Genomic DNA, 21,255 nt, shown 5'->3' on the forward strand with positions numbered 1-21,255 from the left:
TTAAAGTCATGGCTAAAAGTCATTGCTGCCTGAGATGCTCATCTTTCAGAAACCAGAGCCTGCTGGTGCTGCACATTCAGGACACCACAACCTCAGGATTTCACCCACCAGTCAGACACTCACAGCTCTCAGCACTGACCAGGACACGTAACTAAGGTCCAAGTCCCACCTCAGTGATTTCCATGGCTCCATACAAAGGCCACCAATGAGAGCAATTTTTAAATGTCTGTCCAGCAATTCCTTTCTATACAGTGATCTTCAGTATGAACAAACATGTAATTATTAATTTATTTCTATGCTTTTTATTTAGAAAAAGAAGGCTACTCAATACAAAGTTTTCACAGTTATGGAACAGAAATTATAAGTCAAATACAAGGAAAATCACATTATTTGGAGAAACCTTTATTAAACATTTTAATACAATATTCAACAGTAAAAAAAAAATCACATGATGCATATTTAGAGTTTTTAGGCAGGGATCTCAGACAGGGCATGTGGTGAAATTAATTTATTTTACACTGAAGTTCAAAACACCTTTTTATTTATTACTTTATGGAGACCTATTTAGAAAAAAATGTACAATATCAGTATCTTTCAGAGTTGTTAACAAAAATCTAAAAATAGAAATTCACGTTTTCATACCCTATATAAAATAAAAGCAAAGGAGAGCCTTCAATTTAACTTCTAACTTGTGAAAATGTTTGGGTGTGGCCAGTGTCTAAAGTTTGATAATATTCTTTTGTTGTAACTATTTTTTGTTGATGCATTTATGTAAAAATTCAAGAAAACTTTCTTAAGTCAGTAGACTGACTCTTTGATAAACTGCTGGTTCAATGGCAAAATATTTTTATTTTGTAGAAAATTTTAAAGGAAATATGCACTCACCACTTTTAATACTGGTTGATCCTATATACTGATCAATAAAGAACAATATCCTGGCTTATGATATATAAACCCAGTATAAATTTTTTGAAGTACAAGAAAATTACCAAAGGAGATTTGATGAAATATTCAGACAAACTGCATAATCTATTAAATGGCCCTCAAAATGAAAAAAGTAAAATGTCATCTACCATCAAAATAATAATCTACTTACAAATAATTCATCTTGCTTCTGAAATTCTTTAAAAACAGCTGTTATAAATACTAAGTAATTTTGTTCTGATGGAAAGCATTTGATTTGACAGGGATTTCTACATTAATTATCTTTACAGAAAAATGTCCTGAACTTGTCCTAGAGACTTCTGAATGCAAAGTAAAACCACCACATAGTTTTCTAGTCCAGCAGAATTTTCAATCAATGGTAGCATCAGATAACTTCTCTATCTCTCAATTTAGGCACACAATCTGATTATGTAAGATGGAAAAGGCAGATGGAACCTTTGAAAACACAGACCCAGATAATAAACATACTAACAGCTTTGGTACCCAACAAGGCCACCCCAGAATCATTTCCATCTACCAAATGTCAATATTCATTTTACAATTTTACACTACCTTACTTTCATGGCTTGACTTAATTTTAGTGATAATCACTACATGGTCATGCTCACAACCCCATCAGTATCTACAGTAACTGCCTATGCAGCACTTACCTGAGTGTTACTAACAGGAGGAATTTGCCTCATTGTACATATCACTACAAGATCAAAGAAGACTCAAAACCAACCTCCCTGTCAAACTGAGAACAGTAATATTGGCTTGCACAAAGTCTTACTGAAAAGCTCTTTCTTACTGCCTCTGTTGACATAATTTAATACAAAAATTAACACACAGCATCATCCTGACTACATTTTTCTGAGTGAAATTCACAAATTTAGAGTACCCTCATCCCTGCCTTTTTGAGGGATGGATGGAAAGTAGATTGCTTCATCAACCTAAGCCAAGCAGCTTCCAGTGAAAAGCTCAGAATCTCCACTTGCCCTTAGATCACGAAGTCATATGCCAGGAAAATAGCAAACATATCAAAACCATAATTCCCATTCCCATTCATACATAAACTAAAAATTCATAAAACCACATTGAATTCCTAAGAAAGGAACAAAAATTACTTTTTTCAATACAGTCTCTGACCCCAGCCCCTCACAGAAACTGATTCTTACTGGATTACTTCCAATTAGCAACACATGACTATACAACATCTTCAGCGACCGTCGTGTCGAAAATTTGGTAATAAACTTGATTTTTCATCGCATCTCTGACATTATAGGACCTGATGAAGCATTCTAGCCACGGCAAATCACCTATCAACAAAATCCAAATTACTGTTCAATATTCATTTCTAATTTTTATAGAAGGCAAGGACAACTTGAGCAAGATCTTAACTAGGATATCTAAATGTATACAACAGTTAATAATAAGAAAAAATTAATTGTTATCTTTGAAATTCCAATTCGTATCTTTTAAGTTTCCCACAAGATCTGAAATGGTGTTCGGTGACAATCTTCCAAGACTTGTCCTCCCTGCACCACCACTCCACAAAACACTTGGACCCAGTAATCATGCCACAGTATAAAATACATATACATAAAGACTTTCCAGTAATAAAAAATTCATCTCCATGTGTCTCAATGAGAATTTCACTGGTCTCAATGGGAAAATCCTTTAGAATCTTTATACAGGACAACCTTTTTTAAGTATGGCAGAGACTCCAGTGTGATTGCAGCAGTCACTGACAGCCATGTACTTAGAGTATGTTCTGGAGGCTGGAGCTGCAACACACATCCATGTACCTCAGACGTCTGTAGTTTAGGCAGAGCTACTTTCTGCCACAACACATACACTGCACAAAAATCTCTGTAAATGGATTTGGATTAAGCATTTGCTCAATTCCGTGGGTATTTCCCATGGCAAGGGATGCTCTAAGTCAGCATGTGCAATCAAAAGCAGGATATCACCCAAAGCATGTGCCATACGCTGTATTTCCTTTCCATTTTCCCTAATATGCTGTGACATTCAGTATGAGGGTGTTGTGGTTAACTTCCATATGAATACAGATGGCATGTTAGTGCCTGCACAGGCATGACTGTATTCACACACCACTGCATGCTACATGAGAATTTACTGAACCATTTCTTTTCTTTCTCAAGGGTAAAGTTAATATGAAAGATGTTTCAGAACAAATTAATACGAACTCTGCTTTCAAGCTCCAGCATTTTTCTGTACTGACTTTTGCCTGTGCATATTGACTTCTCAGACTTTGCATATGCAATAGAAAATTGAAAGACCCCTTCCCTTCCCACCCCGCCTTTAAAATAACAGCAAGCTGACCTAATTTTCTTCCTGGAGGACAGAGCGTATTCATGGTCATCTGCATCTTTTGCTGAAGAAAATTATTAGTTAAGATTTCAGAGGCAGGAATTTGGAAAAACTTCTCCTGAAAGAGAAAAGAAGAATATGAGGCGTTGAAAGAAGTGTAAGAAATCATTAGCCAGAACCTTGACTGCATGTTCTTTTAGGAACTTAAAATCAGGTAACAGAACAGAAGAATAGTATTACTTCAAAAAAACCCAAACTGTCTGAAAAAATTAAGTCTGTTTTTTAGTAGCCCTGAGTATTTAGGGGCTCCAAGCACCCAGAATGCACATGTTGGTCTCTATACATAACTGGCAGATATTCCTCATGAACCTCCATAACCAGACAATATCAGACAATGTAATGGCCAGAGAGGATGGTCAGTCCCCCTCAACAGTCCCTCACATCTTGAGAGGAACAAAATCACTTGAAAACAAGGGGCAACCTTGGGGATTTTATATCTGTGGAACTCTCTTAGTCCGAGTTTAATTTTTTGGCAGTTTCAGAAACTAAGGAAGAAAGGTTGTATTGTAGGCTAAACTTCTGAATGGAGACAGAAAATAATAAATGGAACATAAGAATGTGAAATTAACATTTTCTGTGTATTACTAAACCACATACAGTACGAATTACTGAAAAAACTTCCAAGTTTATTCTTTCCAAGTTTGTTATCTGTTTGTTACCTGGATCTCTAAAGGCTCATCATCTTATAAATTCTCAGAGTGATATAAGATTTTTGGTAGTAATTTCTCATTTTTTTAAAAGACACAACTACAGAATAATCTGCCTCTATAATTTCTGTATGACATGTTTAATGGCAATGATCACAAGTTAAGATAATCCAGCAGCAAAAATGACACTGATAATTTTCTCATCTCTCTCTTCAGTCTTCTTCTGACTATAGAACTTTTTCAGTTTTTTTTCTTCACTGACTTTTCCTGTAAGAGGAGGAAAGAAAAGGACTGTGTTCCTTTGGAAGTACAACTGGAAGCTAATGTAAAGCTGTACTTCAAAGCAGCCCAGTTCCTTCTCAGGTGGTGCTGAAGGACTGGAGTTTAGGCTTGGAAACTCTTGGCTTGTCTTTGAAATACCACCAGCAGGAATGTGAGCAGCTGGCACTTCAGAAGAAACTGTGGGTATTTTCTGGCAGCTAAACTGTAGTAGTGAGCAGTATCTGATAAGAAAGTGAGCCACCCTGAAGTAAAAATTTTTGGAATTCTGGATCAAGAGATGGTTTAAATATTTTCCCCAACCTTACTTTTGCAATTTAGTTTCTTGATTTAAAAAGGAGAAATAACAGTAGAAGGAAAAGATGACTGGCTGGAATGGAGACTGTAGTCCTTGATCTCCTTTGCTGTTAAAACACCATGTATTTAAAGAAAAAACTCCTTTTTTCTGATATTATTTTTACTTACAGTCTTAAAATTAAACACGGAGGAGTAACTCCTTGGGACTCCTTAAAGTCCCATTCAAAGTAATTTAATATAATGGTGGAAAATGTGCAGATATATACACATTAAACATCACTGCTGTGCAGAAAAAAATTCCCACTAAATTTCTTTTCTGTTCCATTTTGTCACACTACACTGCTGTGACAGAAAAACCATCCAGTCTTCAGTGTCTCAGGGAGCATGAATGGTCTTAAGTTGCTTCAGCAAAAACTGAAGATAAATGAATTCTAAGGTTAGTGAAGTAGTTGTATAAACTGCTTCTGAAATCCAAGATAAATATCTGTACAGATATAGCTGCCTAGGAAAAAAAGGCCTCCTTACCTTATGATCATGTGAAACAAAAAAAATCAAGCATTACTGAATGGAGAGCTTCTATTCAGAGTTAAAAAAAGAGGTAATGAGATTTTAAACTGATGCAGAAGTTTGCTGTATAAATCCTGAAACATTTCTATCATTCACACAGCACTCATGCTGCATAATTTAACATTGCCAATAAAAGAGAAAATCAGCCATAGGAATATATAAAAGTTTATGGAAATCCAAAATAATCTATCTTCAAGCTTCAGTTTTGTCTTTATGCTTTAATATTCTATACTCTGTACAGTATTAACAACCTTATAGCATTGTAATTATTCCCACAAAACACTGCAGGTAACATAGAATGAATATTTGTGCACATATATTTGCCATTTTAAAAACAAATAAAATCCAAACTCACATCATCTGTAAAGTCTGCCTTTACCTAGATTTACTTACATAATCAAAAAGGTATGCATTTAGTGCTCCTGTTTCATCAACCAGTGTAAACTTCATGATAAAAACATACTGGAGCAGTTCAATACCTAAAACTGAAGAAAAGAGAAATGGATTGTTCTCTGAGAGAATTTGCAAGGCAAACTGTAACCACTTGAGCTGACAATATCCTCTTTTAATAGTAACTGACTTTGAATATTGTCATTAGAAGTATAAATTAAAAGACCAAAACATAGAGGCTCTGATGTCTGCCAGCAAAATGCCATTTATCTCTCTCTAGAGACCACATTGCAATTTTCCTAGAAACACTTTAATAGATGAGCCTATAAAACACATAAAGATTTTTAAGTATTTATTCCCATGCTAGTAAACAAAAAGCTAATATTTGCTTAGATCTTAGATCCCACCTTAGTGGGATCCTCCTACTCCTGTGTTCTTTTATCCATGGAAGATCAAAGAAGAGGTGTTATAAATTCAGTGGTAATAGGAATTCCACCTGGAAACTATCTTCTGAGGAGAACAGTTTATTTGATACGATGTAATAAAAGCCACCAGGCTCGCTCAGAAAAAAACTTTGCTGGCAGTTCTGAAAGAATTACAGTAAGTAAATGTCACTTCCTCACTGGCAGCAGTAACTGTTATGCTGCAAACATAAAATAACTGAAACAGAAAAAGTTACTACAGCTGTGCATCAGTCTTTTCTGGGTACACCTACTTAAACTGGTAGTCATTCAACCGATCTGATACACTTGCAGTTTGTAATTTAGCCTGAAAATACAGCTGATAGAAGAATAATATACATAAAATAGTGTAACTGTCAGGAAGTATTAATTAATATTGTTTTAATTTTGAGAATTCAATTTCAATCACTGCCAGTTATATATTACAATTATTTAATAGGATACAATTATACAAATTGATTTAGAAAATCACTGTATTGTTGTAGAGTTTTTCTTCTTTTAGAAATTGTTTACCAAACCTATATACTGCTAGATGTTCCAACTTAATATGTTACAACATTAATTGAAAAACATGCAAATATTCTTTTTCCTTAATGAGTTGTAAAGTTTTAAACTCCATTTACATAATTTTAACATGTTGACTGCATATAGTAACACAAGGAACACATGAAGCCCAGAATACACATAACTGTTGTGGTATAATTCCTTTCATTTGATTACTATTTCTTGCAGACGCTCTGGAACATGAATTTTACAGAAGATAAAAGTCTAACTTGTATGAGCCAATAAATAAGACTGTCTTTAGTTCAGGCCAGAAAAACAGTATCTACAAAAGGAAAAACAAGAATAACTTCTAGGACTGCAAGTACAGTTTTAAAGTAACATCTACAACCAAAAATTCATGATATCTGTACTATCATAAGTGTTACTCCTGATACCAATCTTGAAGCTAGTCAAGATACAAAATCCTTTAATCCATACTGCAATAGTTCCAAAAGTAAATACATTTTTTCAACTGGTAAAAGGTAAATTAATTTTGCAGCCATAATTACATGGTTTCTGTACAAAACTGCAACCCAGAACAGCAAATCACACTATTTCACATCAACATTTCAGAATCAAGGCATGAAAGTATTTCAGGACAGTATCATGTCAGCTGACCTTGTGCTATTTCAGTTGGTTCCCATGATGTTTGCTGTTCTGCTGCAAGGGAACTCAGATTCTTCACAGGCTTTGGAGTTGAACACTGCTTGCACCTAGCATTTAAAACAAGATATAGAGACTAACCAAACACTTATGTATTTGTACCAGAAGTGTTCTGCACAAAAAACCCCCCAAACCTCTGATTTTCATACACAATGGGTGTTCAGAAGCATTTCTACTACTGCTTGAAGTAACTTATTTTACCAGACACACCAGCTTTAGAGCAGAACAAAACCCTTAACACTTTGGTTTTGAACTATCCATTAGGAGAAATAAATCTGGAAAAGACCACTTCAGTGATTAGACAAGAATCAAACTGCACCAGCGAGGCTGAGAGAGCTGGGGTTGTTCAGCCTGAAAACAGAGGGCTCCAGGCAGACCCTGCTGTAGCCCCTCAATATATAAAAGGGGCTTATAAGAAAGACAGAGACAGACTTTTAACCAGGGCCTGTAGTGAAGAACAAGGAGCAACATTTTTAAACTGAAAGAAGGTAGATGTAGATTGTGCAGAAAGAAGAAACACTTCACAAAGAAGGAGATGAGGCACTGGAACAGGTTGCCCAGAAACACTGTGGATTCCCTATACCTGGAAGTCTTCAAGATAAGACTGGATGAAGCTGAGCAACCTGGGCTAGTGCAAGGTGCCTGTGCCCAAGGCAGGGGGTTGCATTAGATGATCTTGAGAGGTCCCTTTCAACCTAAGCCATTCTATGATTCTAAGATCACTACATTGCTAAATATATGTTCATATGCCAGTACTTCTCACTTTGTAGAAGTAGGAATGAATCTGAACTTGTAACACACTAAACCCATTACAGGAGAAATTTGGCTTTGCCTATGTTGAGAATATTTACTAAGAGTTGTTAAAACATGTTGCCCCAGACTTTCTTGCGTTTGAGTCTTTGCAGCACCATTCTCAAGCTGCTTCACATAAACAATATTGTATTCTTAGAAATTATCTGTATGTTTTGCATAGTTTTTCTCTGAGAGAGAACTTGATTGAAAGTAAGAGTGACCAATCAGGTCAGGAGGTTGTAACCTCCTTGGGCCAATCTGGGCCCTCTGTACAAAATGTATATAAGTAGATTGGAGTCAGATAATCAAGAGCCTTCCACGTTTGACCCTGCTGCCGCCTGCCGTCCTCTGTAGGGTCCACACCCACGTCGCAATGTGTCGCCCCTCAAAATGCAGGGGTAACAAAAACAATCTATTTTTTAACTGGTGTATTTACACCAATTATTATAAATTTTACACCTGACATAGTAAGCTAATGCTGCAAATGGATGGAAATATTGAAGAACTGTTTTCAAAAATGCTCCCATTTGCCTCAAGGAATGAAATTACAGAACAAAACTATTTGTTCCAAATTAAGCTTCTGTATTAGTATATTACAATTAGAACTTGAAATAAGCATGTATCTTTTAGAATTATATGCAAAGCATGTCATAAAAGTTAATAAAACTACTGTTTAAGTGACAGAAAGTGAAGTCACTTTTTTCCTTTAAAAAACCCACTCAAACTGCAATAAAAAAACTTAACTGCAAATTTTGCTTTTTATATGCAGTGTCTGTGTCTATTTTTATACATATATGAATATACATGCAAAAGCACACACATATAATTCATTCTACTATACAGAATCTTTTCTAGACTTTTCTAAGTAAATGCCAATGATAAAAACGTGTATGAAACATAGCTCTGAAATGCATAATTGTGAGGTTCCTTCCTAAATATCCTATAAGTAATCATGGAATATCTTATAAACCATTTACTTTTACAACCATTGGAAGAGAGAATAATGTCTGAAGGTGAGTTGTGTGTAGCTGGGGAAATATGTGGATTATGAAAGTGCAAGCAGAAATACTTTGTACTAGTGAAGATCCTGCCCCAGTAGGAGTATCCATATACTGCCTTTATTTAAAGAAAGTTGTAGACAGCAATATCTGAAAAGGTCAAAACCATATATGATGGAGAGAAACAATTACCTGTATTCATTTTATGGATGGCCCTTACGGGAAACTTTAGGGTTCACATGAAATGTGGAATATTTCTGCATAGAAACTTTTTTTTTTTTTTTACTGCCTGCAGAGCTAGCCCAGCACCCCACTGCACTGTGCTCTGCCTGAACTGCTGAGAGAGAAGACTCAGTAGCTTGCATGGAGGAGACTGGCATTTCTGAGCTGAGTAGCTGCATGCTGCTGGGCAGTACTGGGGGAACACACTGCTGACAGCTCTCACTGAGCAGACACATGGTACTGCATGGTGGATCACAACCACCAGACCAAGGTGTGGGTACTGTATTCCACAGCTTTGGAACTGTGGAATTCAGAAACCTGGTGAAGTCACCTCTACAGTGAATGACATCTACAAACAGGTAAGGTCCTTTGCAGTGCTGTGGACCACAGTAAGTTACAAATGGTAAGGAAAGGCTGTCCAAAATCCCTTACTGCTTGCAAACCTCAAGCTTTCCCAACACTAAAAGAGAGAACGACCTGTAGATTGACAGGCTGAGATTATTTTCTGGATCTGTATTTAAATATTATCTATTACGTTGTGCATATATATAAAACCCCTCAACATACAGTTTCAAAAACAACGTATGTTTTAACTTTAGTCTAAGTGATACCAGAAAATGGAAGATCTGGACTAGAAGAGGTATTTAGGTACTTTGCACTGCATGTGTGTTTCCATTTACAGACACACTGCATGTCTGTCTACAGCACACTGCCCTACTCAAGCACCACAGATAAGATTGAGACTGGAGTGCTGGGTAATTAAGGGCTTAAGATTTACAGATCAAGAGCCAAACTGCAGTCAGTCCTTTGATGCCAGGTACCAAATGATACAGTGTTTCATCCCTGATGTCAGTACTGTGCATCATGCTATGTATTTTACATCGAAGAATCTTCAGGTAAGTTAAAGCACTGCAGTCTGAATTACTGAAGAAAATGCTATCTATTACTGCAACTACTGAAGTATCAACAAATACTTTTAACCTACCCATAATATTTTACATTCCCTTGTAGAAGAAAAGGAGCTGAAAGATCTAATAATTCAAGATCATCTTCTGTGGATCTCACAGGAATAACACACTTAAATCTTCTTGAAAGCTTCCAGATTTCTTTTAGTGTTCCACCTATTAAAAACCAAAAAAAAAAAAAAAGGTTTCTTAAGCAGCAGTCAAAAATAAATTGAACAATTACATTTCTCAGCTGATTTCAGGGCCTTCAATAAAAATTGATATCCACTATCGAAAACTCACAAAATAGCCCAATACCTTCTCACTTTTATTTAACAACAGACTCGATTAAGAAACAAAGACATTTATCAAAGCAGATGCCTTAATGTCTTCCTCATAGCTAACACTGTAACCAAGAGGTTGAATTTAGTTAACATCACTTTCATGTAATTACTCCTATGATTTTACTAGCCATTTTCTTAGAAAAATATCAAAGTAACCAAACTGATCTTTTACATGTACATATCCATACAGAGACATACTTAGTTGCTGACACTTTTATACTTAAAAATATTTACCAAGTTATATTGCTCAGCTGTTCTAGGAAAATGGAGAAGAAATAGATTGTTTTTTTCTTTTTCAGAAAGAAAAGGTTAGATTGAAGTCAGTTGTGAACACATCAGAAATAAAGCAGCCATCAGAACTAATCCATTATAAAAGAAAGCAGAATACAGAAGGGGTTTTGTCATTGACCCTCACACAAATGACCACCTGACTTACATTTGATTATTCACATCACTACTTGAGCACAATTGAAGACTTTGTTTTGAACTCTGAATAGTGCAATGTGCGAATTTATTATTTTTATTATACAAAAATTCCTCAATAGTATTCTTGCTAAATTGCTTTCTTTAAAGGTCAGTGGCTATTTCTCTTTCCTGAGGAAATCTGATAAAAACCACACCAAACCAAAAAAACTCACACTGAGAGAAGCTCTATTAATCTGAAACAACACTGACATCCAGAGGCTGACAAATTTAATTGGAGGCTTGTATTACCAGAAGCCTTTCAAAACTTTCCACATCAGTACTAAAAATAGGCTTGTTTAGAAGACTTGGCAAGTTTTTAAATCGGAACTGAAAACCCAGTAAGCACAGGTAGAAAAAACCCACACATTCAGGTATTAATTTTAACGTAATCAACAATAAACAATAATGGCATAGTTTTAAAATAGACAGAGGCATCTTACAAGATCTTCACAGACTTACAGTCAGTAACTTATAGTTCCAGCTCAGTTTTTCTTTTCTTTGAAGATGCCTTCATGAATATCACTACTTACACTGAATACAACTTCAACATATCTTTACTTTGTACATACACAGAATGGACACAGTGCCGTAAGAATTGATAGATTTGCAATTTATCTTACCTTCTATCATAAGCAAGGTGTCTTCAGGATTTTGAAGCATTTCATCACGCTTCACAAAATGGATGGTAATTTCCCTCTGTTTCTGGTCTTGTGTAGTCCATGTTACAGATTCGTACCAGGATGTATTGTGTAATTCTGGGTTTGAGGCAGTACCGGCAGAACCACGTAGAATGAAGTCAAAGTCATCTCTATCTGGAACTTCTTGCCTAAAACCATTTCCAAACCGAGTAAGTATGTTCTAACAGCTTCCCTTAGGCAATCTACCAACAAGGATGACAGTACTCCAAATAAATATTAGAATACAGTTGTAAGAGTAAAGTACACACAAGAAAAATATCATCATTGTTAAATCAGTTTAAATTAAGAGTTGTATAGTATATTATGACTTTCCATGTTAATAAATATGCTAAGTAATATGCTAACTTACCCAGGAGCAGAAGCAGCTAGTGGCTACATCCCACACAAATGAAAATCCATGGAAAACCAAACTTATCAGCTTTATGTGATTTCAGTTGGGCCTTAAAACGACCACAAACTGCATGCCACTTCATTAGAAGCGAAAAGACTACATAAACTTATATAATTTTAAGTTTTATGCTTTTGTCTTTTTGATTTACCATAAACTGAGGGACAACAAAGGAAAAAAAGGACAGGACCAGAATAGCTTCACGTTAAGTACTGACAAGAGAAAATCTACAACTCTGCACCACAGTTTCTATCCTGTCCTGCTGGAGTGTTCCATTCATGCATTTCTATTTGAGAATACTACACAGAGAATGCAGGCCATCCAATTTACACAAATATTACAGAATCACTTAGGTTGTAAAAGGTCTCTCAGAGTGTCCAAAGCAGGGCAACAAAGATGGGGAAGGGCCTTGAGGAGAAGCCACATGAGGAGCAGCTGAGGTCACTTGGTCTGTTCAGCCTGGAGGAGACCGAGGGGAGACCTCACTGCAGGTATAACTTCCTCATGAGAGGGAGAGCAGGGGCAGGCACTGATCTCTCCTTTGTGGTGACCAGTGACAGGCCCCAAGGTAATGGCCTGAAGTTGTGTGACTTCCCTGATAGTTCTGGATCCAGAAAGATGCCTTGTCTGGAAGATACACTTTAGTCACGGATATTTTATTAATTCATTTGGAGACTATTATACCTCTTCGCATATCCTATTTTAAAACTGCAATAAAGAAACACTTAAGATGCCTCTATAAAACTATTGTATGGAAAAAACTGTACTGCTGCATTTACAAATAAAAAAAAAATACTCTTTTGAAAGCACTCAAAGGATTCTGTAAATGGAACTCATCTGACAATTTTAAAATTTCCTACTTACTATTAGTGAGTTTCAAATCTTTGCACAAAATGACATATATTTACATTCAGCTCATCTTGCACAAAAGAAGTTGAAAACACACTGAAAATCTATACATCCCAAAACATACAGAGTAATTCCTAGTTACTTATACTGTGTGAAACACTTACAAAGAGTTGCATCTGGAACAATGAAGTTTAACAGACTGATGGAGCTTTTGGGGTTTATAAGCTCTCAGCTTTGCTCTAATGCGATACTGTTGAGGAGCTGTGCTGTTTATAATGGTTTTCAGTTCTGTGTTACTCAAATCTTGATGATCTGTTAATACTGCAAAGCAATACACAGAGAGATAAAAAAGCACCATGCATACTATTAATCACCATAATATTTGTAATATTGGAAATGGCAAGAGCAGATATGAACTTTTCCTTAATTCCCAACTTTTCTTTCCTTCCCAGCTGCAGCTTTAGTTTTATCAACACAACTTGTTATTACAGTCAGTAAGATAAATCTCATCAGGCTGCAGGAGCATGGTGTATGTGAGAGTACAGAAACACAACATGTAGAAAAACCAAATGAAAGTAAAATATACAAATATACAAATGCTCTATTCCTTTAAACAACAAATAAACCAAATACAACATACATCTTGGAATTTATACTTTTAGAATAGCTCTTCCTATAATAACCTTTAAGATAATGTTTCAAAACTACTTTTGTTCTTTAGCAAAATTAAAATTCACCTTAAGGTCAAAATGTTACCTACCTGTAACAGATAACTGCTGACATCTCTGTAAGTGCAATTCAAGATCTAAAATCAAGAAGAATTTCCTAATTATTTTCCTTCTTTTCATTTTTTATCACATGGACACATACAAACAGGTAGGTAGATAGACAGGTAGATACATACACAAAACCAAAAGCTGAATAAATTAAAATGAAAATCCCAATAATGTATGAAAACAATACAACAAACAAACAAACAAAAAGCAGCAAAAGAAAGCAGAAGACATACATTGCATATCAAGAGCTAATATATTAGAGGCGAAGTTAGCATCTACATTAAATAGGAATGCTTATCAAAGTGAACACTTTCCAGAAGTATATTGTGAATGATCTGCTGACATAAATTGTATTCATCTCCTGTAATCCTTCCAGACAAGAATATAAATACATTATTCCAAGACCAATACGGACTACCTGGTCCCCGTTCTGAACAACCTCTACTACACACACAGAGTGCAGTAAATAAGTGCAAATTTTTTCTAAATTTTCAGTTATGGACAGGACATAAAGCATTTATTTTTTCTTGACTTTTGCACCCTTTTAGAAATATCCTATGTTTTTATGTTAATAATGGCTGAGTAACAAAGATTTTTAAAAGCTAGAAGCAAAGATACAGACTACATCCAACCAGGTTTAAATTCCCTTTCAGTTATTCTTATCCTGGGCTAAAAATACCATTCAGGAAATAATATGGGGTCTGTCCATAAGATATCACTGTTCCATGGAAGTGCACCTTACACCTCTGCCACTGCCACAACTTTCCATCCAATGGTTTAAGAAAGGCTCCTCAACAGACAGCTGTTCGTAGCATTTTCAGTGCCTGTCCCTGCAGAATCGCCCTTTAGAGGGAGGCACTTACATAACTCTGCTTTGTGATCTAATACAGTATGATTAAGAACACCATCTGTGTTTAAGAATTTATTCACTAACTCCTATGAAAGTATCTTTCCATGTAATATGAAATGCTTGTGCTGGAAGACAGAAAGAGCAATGTAAATTTCCAGTCTAATAAACAGAAAGATTTCTCCAAGGCTTTGAAAGTGAAAGTAGCACTACATACACAGAGAAGCAGCAACTGGTAACTTTATCTTGACCATCCATATATATATTAGAAGAAAATCAGCTTTCAGTTGCTCTTACCTGTAACATTGCCAAAAGTACTGTCCATGTCCATTGAACACATGCTTTCCATATTCTGACTGTCTGCCAGATGCACAGATTCTAAGAATCTAAAGATAAATGGCTAAATATTTTATAAGCTAGAGAAATATTTTATGTATTGTCATACACACAAACATATATTTAAGGGATTACACAGACACACAAAACCTATTTATTATCAATACACAGGTATAATATTCAGACATAAATGTTCCAGCAGAGACATAAAACTCATCTGAGCCAGAAGTTTCAGGAGATCATATTAATGATGCAGATGAGACACTTTCCAAATCACTTCTGGAACATTAAACACAAAATAGTGCCAGAAGAAATACGTACTACTGGAAACAGAATTCCTGATAATGGAATGTGGAATTTGCTTACTTAGCCTTTCCTGAGGAAGAAAAAAGAGTTTATAACCTTTGGAAGAAGGGGCGGATCACTCAGGAGGGTTACAAGGATGTTACGCAGGGAGAAAATTTGAAGTGCAAAAATCTGACTAGAACTTAATATGGCTACTGCTGCATGAGACAACAAAAACAGCTTCTCCAAATACATAATTGACAAAAGGAGGGCTAAGGAGAATCTCCATCCTTTATTGGATGTGGGGGAAAACAGTGACAAAGGATGAGGAAAAGGCCAATGTACTTCATGCCTTCTTTACCTCCATCTTAATAGTAAGACTAATTATTCTCTAAGCATCCAGCCTCCTGAGCTGGAAGACCCGGATGGGGAGCAGAATGAAGCCTCCATAATCTAAGAGGAAATGGTCACTGACCAGCTACACTACTTACACAAACACAGGTTTAAGGGGATGGCTGGGATCCACCCATGGGTACTGAAGGAGCTAGCAGAAGTCCTCCAAAAGCCACTTTCTATCATTTATCAGCAGTCCTGGATAAGTGAGGAGGTCCCAGTAGACTGAAAATTACTGCAAATGGTTATCTACAAGAAGGGTCAGAGGGGTGATTCAGGGAACTATAGGCCTATCAGCCTGAGCTCAGTGCTGGAGGTCATGGAGCAGATCACCCTGTGCGACATCATGTAAGCACATAAAGGATACCCAGGGGATCAGACACAGCCAGGATGGGTTTATGAGACACATCCTGCTTGACCAACTTCATCACTTTGTATGACCAATTGACCTGTTTTCTGCTTAGTATGAGGAAACAGCTGTGGATGTAGTTCACCTGGATGGTAGCAAAGCCTTTGACCCTGTTTCCCACAGATTCTCCCAGAGAAACTGGTTGTCATGGCTGAGATGGTGCATATTTGCTGGGTAAAAAACAGGCTGGATGGCAAGGCCCAGAGAGTGGTAGTGAATGGAGTTACCTCCAGCTGGTGGCCACTCGCAAATGGTGTTCCCCAGGGCTCAGTATTGGGGCCAGTTCTGTTTAGTATCTCTACCAATAATGAAGACAAGGTGATTGAGGGCATGGCACCCCCAGTAAGTTTGCAGATGACCCCAAGTTGAGCAGGAGTGTTGAATGTAAATTATCTGCTTCATTTTGAACATCTTTAAATTTCACCACTTTCAAATAGCACATATACATATGTTTAACATGTGTATAATTAGAATTAACCAAATTAAAATAAAAATCTTAATTCCTACTGCATTTTAAATTTGAAAAAAATTGCCTTTATTTACCTACCCCTCAAAATAATCTTCATTTTAGTGGTGCTAAAGACATATTCTGTTCTTGAGCTTCTGATTCTTAGATACATTTATAATTCTAAACTGTACAGCTCTTACATTAGCCTAGAATTTTCAGGAATGATGTAGAGAAAACCAATCATCTACACACAGTACTTACGCTTTTAGTTCCTTAACATCTGGGTTACTTTCTGGCAAGGCTCCTATTCCTCGACCATAGCAGGTGCCACCATGAAGATGGAATTCTATATGTGAGACATCTTCATTGTCAGCACTTGCTTGTTTCGTATGAATACTGTAAATTCTCAGAAAACTTCCAATCTGAAAGAGAAAAAAAAAAAAAAAAACCCACATCGATAACACAAAGTTAGTTATTTACGTGGAAAATTCTAGTGCTCTTGAAGCTTCTTCCCAGTTTTAACTGGATCACAGAACAGCTGAAGCTGGAAAGGACCTCTGGTGCTTGTCTTGTTCAGGTCTTGTGCCCAAAGCAGAGTCACTAGAGCAGACTTCTTATGGTTGTTTCCAGCTGGGTTTTAAGTATTTTCAGGTATGGAAACTGCAAAACCTCGCTGTGTGGTCTGTTTGTTTTGCTTTATCAGAAAACATTACTGGCAGCAAAGGGTGATTCAAAATCAGAATAAGCCTTCTTAGTAAATCTAATTCTGAACAGACTCCAGAAGACAGATCAAACAAGTCAATACACTCCTTTCCCAAGGGCACAATTTGCCTACTATATTCCCAACACAGCCCCACAGAGACTGACATCCTGTGATTTGTCCTGGGAATGATCACATTTAGCAATTGACCTCCTGCTCATCACCATGCATGGCTTACTATGTTTACATGTACATACAAATATGTCTGCTTACACAGATTCCTCCATCGTATCTTACATTACAGATAACATTTTCTTAGCACCAGGACAAAAGACAGCATGCATTAGAAACTGAAAGATCTTGGCACCTTTCCTATCTCTGTTAGATCTCCTCAGGTACATGAAGAATATATGCTTCTTGTTTTGCTTAGAATGATTTTGTGTTTTCTGAAACAGTTTTGTCAAGTTACACAAACAGGCTAACTTATACAAGCATCTATTAAAAAGGAAGTTATGGAGTGGTGAACACAGAACACATCTTTATAACTCTGCTTTATTTCAAAATACCACTCCCATTATCCCCCAAAGAAAGCCCACACATCCAACCAAAACGAAGCCAAATGTTCTAAAGGGAGATAAAACAGAGACTCAATTACGCAGTTAACAAATATTTTAAAAAAATATGTAATCTGAGATACAGATAATGGTGGCAAGCTACATACACTCAACAACCTGGTTTTATATTAATTCTAAACATCTTTTAAATAGCCTAATAGAAATGACAAATTATTTTAAATTTACTTCTATTAAAATTACTATTACAGCAGTCAGCTTAAGTCGTATTTCAATTTAAGATCCAACTTTAACCAGTAGAAACTGAGAAAGTGTTTCTATTAGATTGGATTGGTCATGTCACAGTACAACACTTTTAAACACATGCATATATGCATAAAAGCAGATGGAGGAGCAACCTGTGTCTAGAATCCTCCTCGGTATCAAGGAATAAACTATGACTACATAATCCTGGTATCAAACTGCTCTTTTAAACAATAATCACACATGAAAAAGACAGCATATTTTCTAATTGAGGCAGCAGGGACATAAAAAGTGCACTTCAGCCCGCACCTATTTTGCTTCTGGCATGGAGCTCTTACCAGACTTTTAATTGATCTGCACTGTTAGTAGACTGCTCATTTTGTTCATTCAAAGCACCACCAGGACAGCTTGTGCATTTAGATGGCAGTTAAGAGGCCTATCCAAAGATTTTTTTTTTTTCTCTTTCCAGATGCTGATTTTGCTTAATTATGAATATCCAAAAAAGCAAAGGACACTCATATCATAAGACTAATCTAATGACTATGACAAATGCTTTTGGAGAAAGTTTTTTAGAAGTTCATACCTAAGTTCCACTTATGGAATAACCTTACGTAAATAAAGCAGTGTCAGACTACTTCCTTACTGCTAAGAGTAATTTGCATATAAGCAGGAAAAAGGTGAGTTTAATTTTCAAATTTGTTTCAAAAAATAGTATATATAAAATAAGAATTTTCTCTATGTTAAACACAAAAAAAAATAAATATGTGAGAGGAAAGGTCAGAAATCAGGAATATAAAATGCTGTGTCTGCCTTATAAACTTGTGCGCTGAAATTCACACAAAAGTCAACTGAACTACACGTTTTAGTACAACATTCACTGTGCAAGATTTATCATCACTATAAAATAATCTCCTAAACATTTATTAGATCCTTTTCTGAAAATGTTTTCATTTTTTTATATATATTTTAATGTCACTTTGAACTACAAAAAAGAGCTGCATAATAATCAGTACTGCCAAATAATGAAAAGGTCTGTAAATTTCTGAGTGTTAGCCCAGAGATGCCTGTGTGGACAGAATGCTGTTTCTGTGGACTCCTTTGGGAGGCAGCCTTGCTCACTGTAACAGCAGAGAGCAAAATGTTACTGTATTTCTGCTGTTTACAGGATGCCTGCAGACTGAGCTCTTTATGTACCTGACTCAGAAGAAATTGTGAACTACACTGAAGTAAACACCATGATTTACAGAGCCCTCACTAAAATCTAGTACAAACCCAGCTCCTTACTTGACTTTACAGTTCTGTTTATGACCTACATCATTTAGAGGAAATTCATGTAGAAGTGAAATTAAAGCTAATAAAAGCAAATCTTGCATTGAATAAAAAGATCTCTTTATGAATATTATTCATATTTTATTCATAAAATAAAAACATTTATATTAGTAATATAAAATATACTAATACCTTATTAGTAATACAAAATATACTAATACTCTATATAATACCCCTAATTCAAATATGACTATTTAAAGAATACATATTAAGGCTGGGGAGAATTGAAATGTGGAAGTCATATATGCAGTTCCCTGTAACTAGTTAACTAGAAAAAGTTTTTAGCACAGAAAATTCTCATGATTATTTCAAAACATATAGGGCTGTGTTCACAATCACACTGGGATTCAGTGAATTCACAACAGCACGTGGCATTGAGGGTAAATATTCATGTTTGTCCAAAACGGCACACAAGAAGCTGTATTTATCTACAGGAGTCACCTAAGAAATTCACCTGTACTCATTTTTTGCCTATATTTATGGCTGATTATATTCAGTGAGATTTGCCATCCTTTTTATTGAATCAACAGTCCAATTTTAATGAGTAAATAGTGCACAACTTTCTGCAAATGAGACAAAGCATATACATGGCATTTGGGCACCATCTTGGGCAGTAAGAAATACCAACTTAAATCCATTTAAGAGTTTGAGGGACTAAAGAGTGGTGTCTTTTGGGTTTTTTCCCTTTTCCATGAGTAAAAAGACAGAAGTGGGGAGAATGCAACTCACATGTTGAAGGAATGTTACCAAGGTCTAAAAAAACCAAAGCTAGATATTGCAGCCATGTAGTATCTTATTTGAGTTGTATGTTGAAAATGTGACTCTGGCACTAGGAAAGCAAACTCCTTAGTTACAAACTACTGTCATGAAAGACAGGACATGATGTGGTGAGAGAAACATCTAAAAATATACAAATTCTACATCTGAACATATGTAACACAAAGCAAATACTGTGAAATTATGGACTAGGACTTGTATGTATGCTCAAGTTAATTGTTTTATTTGCATTATCCATAAAATGCATGGCAACACAGAATTGATGGTGTCAAGCCAGAAGAGGAATGCACTGGATCACACATTCAGTGAAAGAAATAAGGAAATCTCTGACCAGCTGTGGGCAGCTGGACCCCTGTTATACTGACCACTGACAGTCACTCACCTTGATGTTTACCACCTAAGCAAAATCCCCCAGATGGAGAAACTCATGTCACAGACCTATTCCCAACCTGCATGCCAAACCCTGAGAAGTTCTGAACCCTGAGAAGCTAAAGAATGTGGAGCAACTATATTCCAGACAGTTCTAGGCTGGAGGTCCTCTCAGTTCCTGAGAAAGCCTCATCTACTCCAGGTACATTGCCAGAGGAAGAGGGAAATTCAAGCAAAAGCAGTGAACACCATTTTCTTTCCTTAGTTGTAGGTCTTGCCATGTCCTTATGCCCCAGGTCATAACCTCCTTCAGAGATGAGATTTCTGAAAATTCTTTTTGTGCTCTGTTAAGGCACCAAAATGCTGAAAAGCCACAATACTGCCCAGCAGGAAAGAGAGGGAGTAAGTATAGGGAGAAAAAAAGTCTACTTACAGTATCAACTGCAACACACCTTCAATATCCCTTTAACTAAAGTTCTCTCAATTGAAAATTTTAAATATTATTTGTCTTAGAAAATGAGATAAAGTGCTCAAATCTTCAGTGTTCTCTGGACAGGTGATCTGAACAAGAAGTTTGTTAAAAACTCTTGCAGTAGTATCCCTGACACTGTGCCCCAGGATTTGCCAAAAGTTCCCTGTAATATATTACCCACTTTCTCTGGCATGTAGTACTTACTCAGAGCTTCCTTGTCTGAACATGTGCCTACAGATAAAATTTTAAAATAAGAACATATATTTCAAGATTTTTTTTTAAAATCTGCCCTTCTTGTTATCAAGGTTGAGTAAAACAGATTGCTCCTACATAAAACATCATTTCCAAGCTGCAACTGTCACTGCAAATTGTACACAACAGAAGGTGAGTGTAACCTAACAATTCTGTAACAATTTACATTAAAAAGGCCACTC

The 21,255-nt window shown here is 36.1% G+C and overlaps 1 protein-coding gene across 3 annotated transcripts in view; it reads right to left on the bottom strand.

Annotated features, from left to right (window-relative positions):
- Positions 1 to 321: 321 nt before the first annotated feature.
- POT1 (protection of telomeres 1) overlaps positions 322 to 21,255 on the bottom strand; it is a 58,265-nt gene continuing 37,331 nt past the window's right edge. For 2 of the 3 annotated variants that reach the window (XM_083858754.1, XM_083858755.1), the window contains 10 exons: positions 16,621 to 16,781; positions 14,786 to 14,874; positions 13,626 to 13,670; positions 13,030 to 13,186; positions 11,551 to 11,756; positions 10,163 to 10,298; positions 7,121 to 7,215; positions 5,502 to 5,593; positions 3,271 to 3,376; positions 322 to 2,243 (listed from right to left, as the gene is read on the bottom strand). In XM_083858754.1, coding sequence (XP_083714880.1) covers positions 2,131 to 2,243; positions 3,271 to 3,376; positions 5,502 to 5,593; positions 7,121 to 7,215; positions 10,163 to 10,298; positions 11,551 to 11,756; positions 13,030 to 13,186; positions 13,626 to 13,670; positions 14,786 to 14,874; positions 16,621 to 16,781 — 1,200 coding nt within the window. In that variant the 3' untranslated portion in view covers positions 322 to 2,130. Of the gene's footprint in view, positions 2,244 to 3,270; positions 3,377 to 5,497; positions 5,594 to 7,120; positions 7,216 to 10,162; positions 10,299 to 11,550; positions 11,757 to 13,029; positions 13,187 to 13,625; positions 13,671 to 14,785; positions 14,875 to 16,620; positions 16,782 to 21,255 lie in introns of all 3 variants that reach the window. The other variant, XR_014589777.1, reaches the window with a different exon arrangement.

This window comes from Zosterops lateralis (genome assembly GCF_965231275.1).
Source record: "Zosterops lateralis genome assembly, chromosome: 4".
Classification (NCBI taxonomy): Eukaryota; Metazoa; Chordata; class Aves; order Passeriformes; family Zosteropidae; genus Zosterops; species Zosterops lateralis.